Here is a 17,430-nt window from a genome sequence, read left to right on the forward strand (position 1 = left end):
AAATTCAGTTTTATTGAAATATATTCACAAACCATACAGTCATCCATGGTATACAATCAGCTGTTCACAGTATGATCATATAGTTATGCGTTCATCACCACAATCTATTTCTGAATCAGAATAAGAATAAAAAATAAAAGTGAAAAGAGAATACCCAAACCATCCCCCCATCCCACCCTATTTGTCATTTAGTTTTTACTCCCATTTTTCTACTGATTTTTTTTCAATTTTTTAACTTTGTTTATCAAAAAATTAAAAACAAACAGGCAAACATCAACCAAAAAAACCCCACTACATTTCAAACAAAGCAATGGATTAAGGAAAACAAATAACCTAAAATAACTACTTTGCTTCCAATATGTTCCTACCATACCCCAAGAAAATTAATAAACCATGTCCAAACAGAGGAGTAAGAAAAACAAATAATCTAAAATAGCTACATTGCTTCCAACATGTTCCTACCATACCCCAAGAAAATTAACAACTCCTAAGAAAACAAAGGAATAAGAGGAAAAAAAAAACCTAAAATAACTCTATTGCTTCCAACATGATCTTACTATATCCAAGAAAGTTTACAAACCATAATCATTCCTGAGCATTCCCATAACATTGAGATTACCCTCCATAGTTTATCTGTTCTTATTAGATTATCATTCCCCCTCCCCTAATTGGTATCTCTAGGTCCCCTACATTCTACAGTATAAAACATTGTACATTTTTCACAGAATTCACATTAGTGGTAACATACAATATCTCTCTTTTTGTGCCTGGCTTATTTTGCTCAGCATTATGTCTTTTTTTTTTTTTTTTTTTTTTTAATCTTCATTTTATTGAGATATATTCATATACCACGCAGTCATACAAAACAAATCGTACTTTCGATTGTTCACAGTACCATTACATAGTTGTACATTCATCACCCAAATCAATCCCTGACACCTTCATTAGCACACACACAAGAATAACAAGATTAATAATTAGACTGAAAAAGAGCAATTGAAGTAAAAAAGAACACTGGGTACCTTTGTCTGTTTGTTTCCTTCCTCTATTTTTCTACTCATCCATCCATAAACTAGACAAAGTGGAGTGTGGTCCTTATGCTTTCCCAATCCCCTTGTCACCCCTCATAAGCTACATTTTTATACAACTGTCTTCGAGATTCATGGGTTCTGGGTTGTAGTTTGATAGTTTCAGGTATCCACCACCAGCTACCCCAATTCTTTAGAACCTAAAAAGGGTTGTCTAAAGTGTGCGTAAGAGTGCCCACCAGAGTGACCTCTCGGCTCCTTTTGGATTCTCTCTGCCAGTGAAGCTTATTTCATTTCCTTTCACATCCCCCTTTTGGTCAAGAAGATGTTTTCCGTCCCACGATGCCAGGTCTACATTCCTCCCCGGGAGTCATATTCCACGTTGCCAGGGAGATTCACTCCCCTGTCTGCCCTCTTTCTATCTCCTGAAACTTATGCTCTCAAATTTAACTCTCAGAGTTTGCTCGTTATAGTTAGTTCATATCAGAGGAACCATATGGTACTTGTCCTTTTTTTCTGGCTTATTTCGTCCAACATAATGTCAAGGTTTCATCCACATTGTTGCATACATCATGACTTCATTCTGTCTTACAGCTGCATAATATTCCATTGTATGTATACACCACAGTTTGTTTATCCACTTTTCAGTTGATGGACATTTGAACTGTTTCCATCTATTGGCAATTGTGAATAATGCCACTATAAACATCAGTGTGAAATTGTCTATTCATGTCCCTGCTTTCAGCTCTTCTGAGTGTATACCTAGTAAGGATATTGCTGGATCACATGGCAATTCTATATTTAGCTTCCTGAGGAACTGTCAAACTGCCTTCCTGAGAGGCTGCACCACTCTACAGTCCCACCAATAGTGAATAAGTGTACCTATTTCTCCACATCCTGTCCAGTACTTGTAGTTTTCTGTTTTTTTGTTTGTTTGTTTTGAAAATAGCCATTCTAGTAGGTGTAAAATGGTATCTCATTGTGGTGTTGATTTGCATTTCCCAAATAGCTAGTGAAGCTGAGCATCTTTTCATATGCTTTTTAGCCATTTGTATTTCCTTTCTGGAAAAGTGTCTATCCATATCTTTTGCCCATTTTTAAATTGGGTTGTCTTTTTGTTGTTGAGTTGTAGGATTTCTGGATATTAAACCCTTATCGGATAGGTGGTTTCTGGATATTTTCTCCCACTGAATAGGCTGCCTTTCTACTTTCTTGACACAGTCCTCTGGATGCCCAAAGGTATTCAATTTTGAAGAGATACAATTTATCTATTTCTTCTTTCATTGCTTGTGCTTTGGGTGTAAGGTCTAGGAAACCATCTCTTACCACAAGATCCTTAAGATATTTCCCTACATTTTCTTCTAAGAGTTTTATAGCTTTAGCTCTAATGTTTAGGTCTTTGATCCATTTTGAGTTAATGGTTGTATAAGGCATGAGATAAGGGTCTTCTTTCATTCTTTTGGATATGGATATCCAGTTCTCCCAGAGCATTTGTTGAAGGGTCTGTTCTGTCCCAGTTGAGTGGACTTGGCTGCCTCATCAAAAATCAATTGTCTGTTGATGTGTGAAGGTCTATTTCTGAACTCTCAATTTGATTCCATTAGTTGGTATCCTTATGCTAATACCATGCTGTTCTGACTACCTGTAGCTTTGTAATCTGCTTTAAAGTCAGGAAGTGTGAGACTTCCAACCTCATAATGCCTTTTCAAGATGTTTTTAGGTATTCGGGGCACCCTGACCTTCCAAATAAATTTGATTACTGTTTTCCTATCTCTGCAAAGTTGTTGGGATTTTTATTGGTTTTGCATTGAATCTGTAAATCATTTTGGGTAGAAATAACATCTTGACTATAATCGTCTTCCAATCCATGAACATGGTATGCCCTTCCATCTATTTATATTTTCCTTGATTTCTTTTAGCAAAACATTCACTATTTGCAGATGACATAATTCTATATACAGAAAATCCTGAAAGAGTCACAGCAAAGCTCCTAGAACTAATAAATAGTTCAGCAAAGTGGCAGGGTACAAGATCAACATCCAAAATCAGTAGTGTCTCTATTCACAAGCAATGAACAATAGTAAGAAGAAATCAAGGGAAAAAATCCACTTACAATAGCAACTAAAAGAATCAAATATCTAGGAATAAATTTTCCAAGAATGTAAAAGACTTGTACATGGAAAACTATAAGACACTGCTAAAAGGAATCAAAGAGACCTAAATAAGTGGACAGACATTCCATGTTCATGGATTGGAAGACTAAATATTGTTAAGATGTCAATTCTACCTAAAATGATTTACAGATTTAAATGCAATCCCAATCGAAATTCCAACAGCCTACTTTGATGAATTGGAAAAGCTAATCATCAGATTTCTTTGGAAGGGTAAGGGGCCCCGAATAGCCAAAAACATCTTGAAGAAGATTGGAGGACTCACACTTTCTGATTTTGAAATTGATTACAAAGCTACAGTAAACAAAACAGAATGGTACTGGTAAAAGGACAGACATATAAACCAATGAAATCAAACTGAAAGGTCAAAAATCAGCCCTCAAGTGTATGGCCAACTAATTTTTCACAATGGTGCCAAGTCCTCTTAAATGAGAAAAAATAGTCTTTTCAACAAATGGTGATGAGAAAAATTGGATATCCATGCACAAAAGAATGAAGGAGGACTCCTATCTCACACCTTATACCAAAAATCATCTCAAAATGGATCGAAGACCTAAATATAAGAGCTAGAACTATCAAACTCCTGGAAGAAAACATTGGAAAGCATATTCAGGACCTTGTGTTAGGCAATGGTTTCTTAGACTTTATAACAAAAGCACAAGGAACAAAACAAAAAAATAGATAAACAGGACTTCATTAAAATTAAAACTTTTGTGGATTAAAGGATTTTATCATGAAAGTAAAAAGACAACCAAAGAATGGGAGAAAATATTTGGAAACCACATGTCCAATAAGGGTTTAATAACCAAAATACATAAAGAAATCCTTCAACCCAACAACAAAAAGACAAACAACCCAATTCAAAAATGAGCAAAAGATTTAACCAGACATCTCTCCAAAGAAGTTATCCAAGTGGCCAAAAAGCACATGAAAAGATGCTCAACATTATTAGCCATTAGGGAAATGCAAATCAAACCCACAATGAGATACCATTTCATACCCACTGAAATAGCTACTATTCAAAAAACTGAAAACAGCAAGTGTCAGAGAGGATATGGAGAAACAGGAACATTCATTCATTATTGGTTGGAATATAAAATGGTGCAGCTGCTCTGGAAGACAGTTTGGTGGACCTCAGAAAGTTAAGTACACAATTACCACATGATCCAGTAATCCCACCTAGGTAAATATCCAAAAGAATTGAAAGCAGGGACTCAAACAGATATTTACACACTGATGTTCACACTGGCATTACTCACAATTGCCAAAAGACAGGCAACTCAAGTATCTATCAACTATGAATGGATAAATAAAATGTGATATATATATACAGTGGAATATTATTCAGTTGTAAAAAGAATGAAGCTCTGATACATGCAACAACCTGAATAAATCTTGAAGACAGCATGGTGAGTGAAATAAGCCAGACACAAAAGGTGAACACTGTAGGCTCTCACTGATATGAAATAATCAGAATAAGCAAACTCACAGAGTCAGAAACTAGAATATAGGTTATCAGGGGCTGGGGTGGGGTTAGGAAATGGGAAGTTAATGCTTAAACTGTACAGAATTTCTGTTTGGGTTGATGGTAATGTTTTGTAAATAGATGGTGGTCATGGTAGTATAACATTGCGAATGTAATTAACACCACTGAATTACATATATTGATGTGGTTAAAAGGGGAAACTTTAAGTTGTAGATATGTTACAAGAATAAAATTTAAAAGAAAACAAACAGGACTGTACAACACAGTAAACCCTAATGTAAATCATGGAGTATAGTTAATAGTACAAGTACAAAAATGTTGCTTCGTCAATTGTAACAAATGTACCACAAAAACGCAATGAGTTAATAATAGAGTGGTATCTGGGAATTTTGTATTTTATGCATGATTTTTCTGCAACCCTACAACTTTTCTAAAAAAAAAAATTATATTAAAAAATACAGAAGGGTAATAGAACCCCTACCCAGATACCCAGATTTACCAACTTTTAACATTTTACCACATTTGCCATATCATTCTATTACCGTCTATATCTAATTATCATCTGTCTTCTAAACATTTGAAAAAAGGTTGCATACATAATGCTCCTTGAACACTTAGTACTTCCATGTATATTTCCTAAGAACAAGGATATTCACTTATATAACCACCTTAAATACAGTTATCAAATACAAAAAATTTAACATTGCCATAAAGCTTACAGTTCATATTCCATTTTTTTCATAAGTCCCAATGATATCTTTTGGGGTCATTTTCTCCATTATTAGATGCAGTCCAGGATCAAGTAATGCATTTAATTTTCATTATCTCTTTAGTCTCTATTTACTTTATTATTTTTAAATCAGTTTTTATGACAGTGCTGTAACTTAGGCATGATTATTTTCCTCATTTTGCAGATGAAGAAATTAAATTGTAGAAGGGCTAAACAATGTTTTATTCATGTGAGTGTCTGTGTATAATTGGCACATTTGAAATTATAACGACCAACTATCTATCCTTTTTTCTACATAACTGTTTTCCCACATTATTAAAAGTTTTCATAACATCTAGCAGTTAAGTGAAAAAAAGCCCAGTGTGTAAAATATATACACATATATGCATGGGAGAAAAAGCTAGAAGAGAAAAAAATAAAAATGTCAGCAATGGTTATCCCTGGGTGATTTAATTATGTTTATGTGGCTTTCTGCTTCCTAACTAGATTTTCAAATTGCTCTGTAATGAGCATATATTACTACTTTATAATCAGAAAAAAAATGTATTTTAAAATAAAGCAATTGTGAATATTTTCATAGCCTTTTAGTAATCCAAAGCATGAGTTAAAATAATTTATTAGCTTGAATCCTGTGTTTATCATTCCTTTCTTCTATATGTTGATTTTATCATATATATGCCTAAATAAAACATCACTTAATTAAAAAAATAATTTATTTGACCATTTCCTTATGGTTGATTATTTAGGTTGTTGTCAATTTGGGATACAATAAATAACTCTTCAAGGACATACTCTTATTTTTTCTTTTTTTAGTCCCCATTTTTCTAGTCATACATCCATACACTGGATAAAGGGGAGTGTGAGCCACAAGGCTTTCACAATCACACTGTCACCCCTTGTAAGCTACATTGTTACACAATTGTCTTCAAGAATCAAGGCTACTGGGTTGTAGTTTGATAGTTTCAGGTATTTACTTCTAGCTATTCCAATACATTAAAACCTAAAAAGGGTTATCTATATAGTGCATAAGAATGCCCACCAGAGTGACTTCTTGACTCCATTTGGAATCTCTCAGCCACCGAAAGTCTATTTCATTTCATTTTACACCCCTCTTTTGGTCAAGAAGATTTTCTCAATCCCACGATGCTGGGTCCAGATTCATCCCTGGGAGTCATATCCAGCATTGCCAGGGAGATTTACACCCCTGGGTGTCAGATCCCACATACGGGGGAGGGCAGTGAGTTCACCCACCGAGTTGGCTTAGCTAGAGAGACGGGGCCACATCTGACCAACAAAGAGGCACTCGGGGGAGACTCTTCAGCACAATTATAAGCAGGCCTAGCCTCTCCTTTGCAGTATCAAGCTTCCCAAGGGCAAGACTGGCACATCAACTTGCCAGTCTTCACTGATTGTGAGAACTTCAGCAACCACCCAGGTAAGGAAGCCCAATGCCTCTGCATTTTCCCCCAGCTCCTCAGGGGGCTTCTGCATATTTTTTTCATTGTTTTTTTTTTTTTAATTAACTTTATCAAAACATTAAAAAAAAACAACAGACAAAAAAACAACAGTTCAAAACAAAACAAAAACAAAGGAACAGGAAAAAATAAATAAGTTAAAATAACTACATTACTTTCAACATGTTCCTACTCTACCCCAAGAAAATAAACAGACTATAACCCAGCAAAGGAATAAGAAAAACAAATAACCTAAAATAACTACATTTTTGTGAACTTGTTCCTACCATACCCACCAGAAATTAACAAACCACAGTCATTCCTGAGCATTCCCAGAACATTCAGTTTACCCACGATAACTTATCTGTTCTTATTAGATTATTGTTCCCCTTTCACTATTTGCTGTCTATTGCTAGGTCCCCTACATTCTACATCATAAACCATTTGTTTTACATTTTTCAGTGTTCACATTAATGACAGCATATAATATTTCTCTTTTTGTTTCACTCAGCATTATGTCTTCAAGGTTCATCCATGTTGTCATATATTCAGAACTTCGTTCCTTCTTACTGCCACGTAGTATTCCATCGTGTGTATATTCCACATTTTATTTATCCACTCATCTGTTGAAGGACATTTGGGTTGTGTCCATCTCTTGGCAACTGTGAATATTGCTGCTATGAACATTGGTGTGCAGATATCTGTTCATGTCACTGCTTTCAGATCTTCCAGGCACTGCCGATCACTGGATCAAAGGGTAACGCTATATCTAATTTTCTAAGGAACCACCAAACTGTCTTCCAGAGTGGCTGTATCATTATACAGTCCCACAAACAATTCCAATTTCTCCACATCCTTTCCAGCATTTGCAGTTACCTGTTTGTTTAATGGCAGCCATTCTAATTGGTGGAATATGATATCTCATTGTGGTCTTATTTTGCATCTCCCTAATAGCCAGTGAAGATGAACATTTTTTTCATGTGTTTTTTGGCCATTTGCATTTCCTCTTCAGAGAACTGTCTTTTCATATCTTTTGCCCATTTTATAATTGGGCTGTCTGTACTACTGTCGTTGAGTTGTAGGATTTCTTTATATATGCAAGATATCAGTCTTTTGTCAGATACATGGTTTCCAAATATTTTTTCCCATTGAGTTGGCTGCCTCTTCACCTTTTTGACAAATTCCTTTGAGGTACAGAAACTTTTAAGTTTGAGGAGCTCCCATTTATCTATTTTTCTTTTGTTGCCTGTGCTTTGGGTGTAAGGTCTAGGAAGTGACTGCCTAATACAAGGTCTTGGAGATGTTTCCCTACGTTATCTTCTAGGAATTTTATGGTACTGTCTCTTATGTTGAAGTCTTTAGTCCATTTTGGGTTAATTTTTATGTAGGGTGTGAGGTAGGGATCCTCTTTCATTCTTTTGGATATGGACATCCAACTCTCCCAGCCCCATTTGCTGAAAAGACTGTTGGACATACTCTGATTTTGATTTAGTATACTTACAGAATAAAATATCAATCACTCACCTGGGAGAACATATTAATGAATATGCTGAATTTCATCTAGCAAATTGTACGATTTTAATAAAAAATAAGCCTCAACAGGCTACTTGTACCAAACTTCATACTTTCTCTTTTTATTATTGACAGAACATGACACCAAATTTATTATAGACTATAAATCTGGAACTATGAGGATGGCAGAAATTTTCTTTTAATAAAAGACCAAAAAATTTAAAACAAATCATCATCTTGAACCTCCAGCTATTCTTCAGGAAAATACAGCTTATGCCATAGACTTTTCTTTTTTTTTTTTTAGCTTATAACAACTGGAATTTATTGGCTCACATTTTTGAGGGTAGAAGTCCAAAATCGAGGCATCAGGAACACGATGATTTCTCCCCGAAAACTGGTATTCTGGGACTGGCTGCTGGTAATCCTTGGGTCCTTGTATGCCACAGACTTTTAAGATTAATGCTTAGAAGGTATTTTTAGTTCTACACTGACTGCTGCTTCTCTTTTTAACATTGTTTACTTGGGGACAATATTTACATTCATGTAAGACATGGCTGTTGCTAGCACCACTTTACCCCTTTGAGCCTCATAATACTTTGTGCTAGTGGGAGAAGAGATAGGACTAGATGGGTGGGCACACAAGAAGACTCATGATTCTCTCAAGGTTACATTCCATGAAGGTCATTTAAATCTAGAAAATGGAATTTCTAACTTCTGATTTAGTATTATGCTTATTGAGGTTCTTATAACTTTGAGATTATTTTGAACATAAATACATTTATTTGGTATAAATGCATAAAATGGTACGAAGGTAGACTCTTGGCTAGCAAACATGATTCATTTATTCTATTATTTTCAATGAAGTTCCTGACAAATTTCAAAAAACAAAGAAAGAATAATGATGGCATGCCACATAGGGGCCAGACAGCTTCATGTCCCTATTGTTTTGTAAATGTTGCCTATATTTAGTTCGAATCCTAATTCATTATGAAAATAAGTGAATTCAGTTCAGTGTCATAGCTGGTTTTAAAGAAAACTAATTACTCACAAGCTGTAATGATGTCAAATATTTTTTCCACCACAAATATTTCTGGTAGGTTGGTCCCAATGCAGACAGTCCATAGTAGGAATACATGACTACATGTACAGCTGAATTCAGAAAGGCATGGAATGTTCCCAAACCACCTAGAAAATAAAATTATTATAAAATGGGAGCATTAGTCCTTAATATGAAATGCATTTAGTATAATTATTTCTTAAATTTTAGTAGGAAGAAAAGCATATATGAAATATTAAACCTGTTAACACAGCCATCAAATTACACGGTGTTGGAGAATACATTCATTTAGTAAAGTTTAAGATGTAAATCTTAGAAAATAAATTGACATTTTATTATATCTTAACCTTAAGATGGTCTTATGATTAAGGTTTACTTTAAAAAACTAAGTTGAGATATCTTTTAAATATACTGCTAGATAATAATAATCAAACCAATTTTTTGAGGGTAAACATATATAAAGTAAATAAAGTGCATTAATCTTGGGTGTACAGTTTAATGACTTTTTTATATATTTATACATCCATGTAACCACTACTAAAATCAAGATATAGAATATTTTTATATACCACATAAGGTTCCTTGTGCCCTTTCCAAGAATGTGTCACTCCCAATGTAACCTTCATTTTGACTTCTATCATTAAATATTAATTTTGCCTGATTTTGTACTTTATGTAAATGGAATTATACAGGATGTCCTCTCTCTGCCTATCGTTTTTCAATCAACATTATGTTTCTGCGATTCACCCATGTTGGTATGTATAGTAGTAGTTTATTCTTTTTACTCTTGTGTAATATTATACTGTAAGAATATGTCACAATTTATCCATTTTACTATTGAAAGATATATGGGCTGTTTTCCAATTTGGGTTATTACGAATAAAGCTGCTAAGAATAATTTTGTACATATGTTTTTGTGGAATCAGATCCACTTTTTCCACTCTCGATATTTTTCAATAAATATTTTTAGTGCCACAAATTTTTGGCAGCAAAAGCACTGGCCTTCATCAGTAAGTGTGTTCAGTTTGCTTTAACAAATTTTTGTGTTTCTAAAATAAACACCTACTAACTGTTAAACCATTTTTGTTTACTGCTTCCACATGGTTATTATCAATTATGCCTTCCTATCTTTGTATTCCTCATTCCTAAGAGGCACACACAGTCAAGAAGAATCTGCATTGGTCATGCATAGTCTGACTCAGATTAGAAATGTTAATCTGATTTAAAAATTTTCTCCAAAATACTCTTGTTTCTTAATTCCAATAATCTTTAATTCCAGAAAGAAAGCAAAATCTCACAAATTTGAACTGATAATGGTGGAAAAGGGACTGAATTCATATATACTACAAATTACAGAAAGTTTAAAGCAAAATACAAAATAATTATTTCTAATGTAACCTTCAAAGGGCAAATGTCATAAAAATTGTTGCATAGTAGAAACCAATTACTTTTTTTTTAATTTCTTTTTTTTTATTAAATTCAGTTTTATTGAAATACATTCACACACCATACAATCATCCATGATATACAATCCACTGTCCACAGTATGATAACATAGTTATGCGTTCATCACCACAGTCTATCTCTGAACATTTTCCTTACATCAGAAAGAACCAGAACAAGAATAAAAAATAAAAGTGAAAAAAAACACCCAAATCATCCCCCCATCCCACCCATTTGTCCTTTAGTTTTTATCCCCATTCCTCCACTCATCCATACACTAGATAAAGGGGGTGTGATCCACAAGGTCTTCACAATCACACTGTCACCCCTTGTAATCTACATTATTATATAATTGTCTTCAGGAGTCCAGACTGCTGGGTTGGAGTTTGGTAGAGAAACCAATTACTTTTTAATAGTAATAATTATTTTTCCCCCTGCAGGGCTCACTGTCAGAGGCCAGGCCCTGCCCGTGCACTCACATGTGCACTGTCTCTGGGTCATGGCTTTAACAATAATTTTTAATCACAGTAATTATAGACACTTTTAGAAAAACTACTGCTAAAGTACTCCCTTAAAATAATATATTTTAAATCATTACTTTTCAGTAGTTTAAACATTCTCCCAAAGCCTCAATTATACCACACTATAGTTCATAAACTTTTCCCTCCTGATTAGAATAAATCAAATTTTAACTAGTCTCTTAATTATTACAAATTTCAAGTCAGAAGACACTGAATTAATGAGGCTTATTAACAACATTTCAACGTTTATTATTTACACTTGAATTAGTCTTCTTTTCCAAAAGAAACTTGAATAAATACATTATAATGGTGAGAAAACACCTTTTCTAGGGTAATTCAAAAATAGAATAGTTGCCTATTTCTGATAGGAGTCAACCTGCTTAACAGAGGGAATAAGCCAAATAGCTCTTAAGTCCATTTGTGTCTCACAATTATACACAGGGAAGAAATCTATTTCACCTTGATAAGGAACTATATCAGATTCTTTCTCACCAAGACACCGCTCCCATTATTCGGTAGAAGAATGTCCATTTTCCGTTCAGACACATTCAGACCCATGAGGATCACACAGACAGGGATTTAACAAAGCACTAGTGTATAGTTAAGAGTGTTGAGCATGGGTTATTGATCAAAATAAGCTATCCAATAAAATTTACTTGCCTTTTTTCTCTAGTTATAACTATTGTTTGAGAAGTTATTTTAATAAGCTTGTTCACAGAACAATCACATTTTAATTAATAATGCTTTTTATATCTTGCATGGAAGGCTTTTCTAATAAGTATTTTCTAAAGTTGTTTTCTTCTTTATGATCACAGGTCTGAAAGCACAGATCTCAGAATGAATTAGAATTAGGGCCATCACACTTTACTCCTTTGGTTTGGAAAAAATAAAGGAATCACCTGGGTAATTATCATACTTCTCTATTTCTCTTGACAAAAGCATACACATATTTTATATTAAAAATCTGCCACAGAAATGTTTTCATCATATACAAAAGAAAAGCTGATTGCTATTATCCCAGAGAGGAGTACAATAGGCAAACAGGAAATTAAATGTTAGATAGTAATCAGCTCCAGTTTTGAAAAGAGCAGTTTAAATTGGACAGTTTCATTCTAGGAATGGAAGCCAATACCAAACCACAATTCTGGAAATAACCCTGAAGCACTGGTTGCCATGCCTGTCACTGAATACGAATCAGGTATGCTGTAGAAGTATTCACTAGAATTCTACACATAAGACTGAACGGAAATGCCAACTCATGGATCATGGACTTAGAGAAGAAATCATTATTTTCTATTATTTAAGTTTTGTAAAGGAGAGGTAGATTAAAGTGTGGACAAGGAACCCGTTATAAAGTGTCTGAAGTCCATAAAGATAGTAACATTTAAAACTTGAGGTATAGCAAATTTAAATTCTCACTATCGAAAACCATTGCTTGCTTTTGAAATGAAAGCTAGACTATCGATAGACTCAAAGGTAGAAGTTAGAAAAAAAATGCTCAACTATCCATTCTTTAAATAAAAATTATTTTGACCAGAGAACTGATAGATGTTCAATATAGAAAAACCGGAAAATACAGACAAGATAAACAAGGGAAGGGAAACCAGTTTTTCTATCAATATACCCAAATCACCTTTGTTTGTATTTTGGGGTACTGCCTTCCAATCTTTTTTCTATTTCTATTTATTTTCAGTGTTGTGACATAGTATTCTGGTCTCATGAAAGAAACCTGAATAAATAAATTAAGGGTGTGAAAACACCTTTTCTAGAGTCCTTTAAAAATAGAATCTATTCTGATCATCTATTTCTGATCATTTAGGAATCAAGCTGCTTACCAGAGAAGAAAAGCCAAATACCTCTCAATATCATGTGTATTTCCCAATTATATACACACAAGAAATCATAACCATTCTATTAATGGATACTTAGGTATTATCCAGTTTTTTCACCAACACAAACAAGATATCAGTGAATATCATTGTAGAACTGAAAGGCACAGTGTGGCATGTTCAAGAAAACAAAAGTAAAGCGAGTAGGGATAAGTAAAATAATGGAGATTAAATAATAGAGCTACCCTAGATGTGTGAAATGGACACAGATGAGACTACCATGTAATAAGGTTAGTTCAATTTTTACATTAACATACATTATAAGAAAAAGCAGCTATGGTTATTAAAAAAAAAAATTCTGAACAGAACAAATCCACAAACGCCAATTTGTTGCAAGAGATACTTTACATACTGGAAAACAACTTCCATAGGCCATGGGGTGGACAATCCTTCACTCACATTTCATAGCCCTTGTGGCTCCTCTGGGTTCTGGTAGCTCCTTCCTGCCACTGGCTTTTTCACATCCTCTAATGCCCTGGGACATACAGAGTTTTCCCTCATGGCTGGAGAGACCAGAACTCAAATACTAGTTTCCTTTATCTTTTAGTCTGGGAGAGTTAGACTGACAAACAGAATGAGTTATTCACAGAAATGTTAAAGCATGCTAATGCACTGTCTAATAAGGTCTACAGGCCTACTTGAAGACTTCTTAAATTTAAGAAATTACATAAAAAAATCCCCAACCAAGTTTTGATAATAAGGTAAGAATATGTTCTTGAGGACATCACTTACTTAAAACTTTATAATAGGGTAAAATTACTTAACTTCCTGTTTTTCAAATTCTAGCTGTTCAGAAGAATAAAACCAAAACTAACCAAACAAAAGAGCCCATTTGCCAAGTGTTTGATTTAGACTATTTTTGACCTAAAAACAATATCAAAACATCCTTTAAATGTGGTAGGCTGCTTAAGGAAGTTGGCACAACTGCAACTTGACAGTCTTTAAAAGGTTGTTAGGAGTTCTGGTGGATGTCAGTTTTTTAAAATTTGAAAACAAAGAAGGCATGGAATTAGAGATAAACATACTAACTTCCTAGAAAAGTATAAGGAATAGTTATCTAACAATACTCCCATAAGCCAGAGTTTTCACCATTTTGTTTGTATGTTTGTTTATTATTTATCTTTTAAAAATTAAAGACATCTAATAGGACTCTATGGGAAAAGAATAAAATCTAAACAAAACAACTAAAGGATGTGTGTAGAAGATTATGCCCAAAAGTTATGTGTATCTGAAGCATGGGGGGAAAACCTAGTTAAGCCTCAGGTTAATTAATGAAAGTCAGAAGTCTGACCAAAGGGGCTCTCTGATTTTTTGAGTCTCTTTTAAATCACATCTAAGGATAAAATTTGTGTTTACGGCATACAGAAATGTTATTATTTGTAACACATGATCCCAATTCGCCCTTAGCTACCTGCAGCAAATTTGACTCCAAACCACCAGGTCCATGGCATGATGGTATGATGGAAGACATGCAGGAAAGTAACTTGGCTATTTTTCTTACGCAGAACAAAAAAGATCTGAAATAATTTAAAGAAAGTCAAGTTCATACACAATCATGCAATGATTTATCAGTATTACAAAAATACTGGTAAAGTACAAACTATTTCCCATCATAATTTGCTTTGAAAGGGTTGCCTTATGGAATGCTCACAGAAGCCACTGACTCTCTAAGGGGCAGTTCAAAATATTCAGTGGATTTTGAAGTATGTGGGGAAGCAGAGGAGTTTTAATTCTTAGGACTGAAATTATTTGGAAATCAGATGGAAAAGAAAGTAAAGCTTTCTGAATATAGGAGACTAGGAAGGTTTTTTGGGGGGATAATATTCAAAAACAAAATTCAGAATATCAGTGACTAGCTAGACTTCTAAATACAGGACTAAATAGAGTAGCACAAAGAATAGCATTAATAAGAGTATTTGAGAAATTTAGCTTAGGAAATGACAGAGGAGACAGTGTCCTTACAGGAGCTGGAACTGAGAACATGCAAAACAAACAATGAAGCCAAAATTCATCTGCTTATGCACACGGAAGAAAGCAGCATGGTGCAACAGAAAAAGCCATAAACTAGCAACCCTAGTCCAGTCAGTAGCAACATTCTTCTGGGTAAGTTACTTAATTCTTGGCTTCAATTTTTTTTTTCAAATTGAGGGCTTGGCACTAGATCAATAGTTCTCAACCCTGGCACTATATTAGAATCCCCGGAAAGCTTCTACTCCAGACTGTTTGTTACCAAATCTCTTGGAGTGGGACTAGTTTTAAATGCAATTAATTCTACTGTGCCATGAGGGCTGAGAAACACTAGACCATAGCAAGAGTTCTCAGCCTGAACCAGAAACATTAGAATCACCTGGGAGCTTGCTAGAAATGCAAATTATTGTGCCCCAATCAAGACCTACTAAATCAGAAAATCTGTGGGTGGGAACCAGAAATCTGTGTTCAGAAGCCCTCCAGATGATTCTGATGCATACTAAAATTTGATGGTCACTAAAGTTCCTTCCAATTCCAACACTGTGTTTAGTCAACTGAAAAGGTAAAACATGTTGGGATTTGCTACAACAAATTTAGTGGCATTTATTCTGTATGGAGAACATGCTTGTCAGTGTCAGACCTAGAACTAGTTCCAGATAACCAGCTCCACATACACAGAGATACAATAAAAATCCAGTTTTCCTAAGTTACTTTGGAAATATGTACAGGACTTTTTCCTCTCACCACAAACCCTAATCCATAGCATCTGCTTCTCGCAAGGCCCAGTCACCCAAGTTCAAGTTAATCCTCACCAGGATCTTAAGCAGGAAGACAGAGGTCCCAGTAAGCATGGATTTTAGAAAAGAAGATGGAGGATAGTTTTAGTGTAATCAAAATTACTGATACCCCAGGGGTTTAACATCCTAGTGTGTATGCTAAGTTTATGACTTTTGAAGCATTTATACTCTTAAAGAAGTATGGATGAAAGAGTACTTTGGTATAAAGGACCAAAGCTACAATGTTTTTTGCTATTTGCTTCCTGAACTTCCTTCATAAAGTAACCATCATTTATCTACATAAAGATGCACAGCTTTGTAGAGTATATGACAGTTATATGCTTATCTTAATCATGAGGTAGATATAGAAAAAAACCTTTAGGAGTTTGAAAAATATGGAAAATAAGCTTATCCTATCAATTCTGTGAAGTTAATGATTAATAAAAGATAAAAGATAATTCCTGAGGAGGAAAGAAAACCAAAATTATGAGACAACTGGACTATAGCACTTAATTGCTTTCATTGAAACATCAAATATTTACCAAATGTGGTGAACACATACTCACAGTATCTAATAGCTCAATAAATTTGGAGAAGTAATAAAGCCAGCAGGTGTGTGCCATCTGCAGAAACACAAGAGATATGAAATCATTGTTAAATTCAGGAAATTAAAAAAGAAAAGCACTAATTTTCATTTTAAAGAAAACACCCCACCTGACTTTCTTTGATTCGTTCTCATAATTTTTAGATATTTTACACTACAAATAATCTGATAACTGAGTCATTGACTCATTCTGAATTTATACCCAGTGTTGGAAATAGAGTCTTTAAAGTTATTTAAATTGATTTTGAGTTACAAGTTTTTCCAAAGAGAAACTTACTCTCAAAGCTGCAGGTGACCGTGAATAATCAACAATTTCACACTGAAATGAATAACCTGTACCCCAGCCAGACATCACAAACTGCAAGAGAGCACATGCATATTAAAGAAGGAAGCATTTGCTCAATATTTACAACAAAGGTGGTTTTGATTATGTCTGTTCTTTACCTAATATCAGTTGAATCAGCAGTCACTGTGCAGAGGGAAAGAAATATTAAAACAATCTATGAGGAAGCTTGATGAGGCAGCTACAAGAATTTTCAAAACCTCAAACCCATATATTATTTATATAATCTGTGTTCTGACTAAAATGTCCATATCTTGTAATGTCTATTCTAACATAGTGAAGAACAAAACACTGGGAGTATTTTGCTTGAACAGCAAATTACTGGTAGGTGAGTTATCATATGTACATCTATGAATGAATGTGTGGGTGTGTTTGTAGGCTCTAAAGGGAAAAACGGTATAAATTCAGTCTTTTCTGCTATTTCCAATCTTTTCAATTAGTCAATAAA

General features: G+C 34.3%; 1 protein-coding gene across 2 annotated transcripts in view; it reads right to left on the minus strand.

Moving 5' to 3' along the window:
• ELOVL7 (ELOVL fatty acid elongase 7) overlaps window positions 1–17,430 on the minus strand; it is an 87,086-nt gene that overhangs the window by 4,368 nt on the left and 65,288 nt on the right. The window contains exons 4-7 of one of the 2 annotated variants that reach the window (XM_037798727.1): window positions 16,917–16,997; window positions 16,602–16,658; window positions 14,703–14,808; window positions 9,430–9,566 (exon numbers count right to left, since the gene is read on the minus strand). In XM_037798727.1, the coding sequence (XP_037654655.1) occupies window positions 9,430–9,566; window positions 14,703–14,808; window positions 16,602–16,658; window positions 16,917–16,997 (381 nt within the window). The remainder of the gene's footprint in view (window positions 1–9,429; window positions 9,567–14,702; window positions 14,809–16,601; window positions 16,659–16,916; window positions 16,998–17,430) is intronic. The other variant, XM_037798728.1, reaches the window with a different exon arrangement.

This window comes from Choloepus didactylus, chromosome 11, assembly GCF_015220235.1.
Source record: "Choloepus didactylus isolate mChoDid1 chromosome 11, mChoDid1.pri, whole genome shotgun sequence".
Classification (NCBI taxonomy): Eukaryota; Metazoa; Chordata; class Mammalia; order Pilosa; family Megalonychidae; genus Choloepus; species Choloepus didactylus.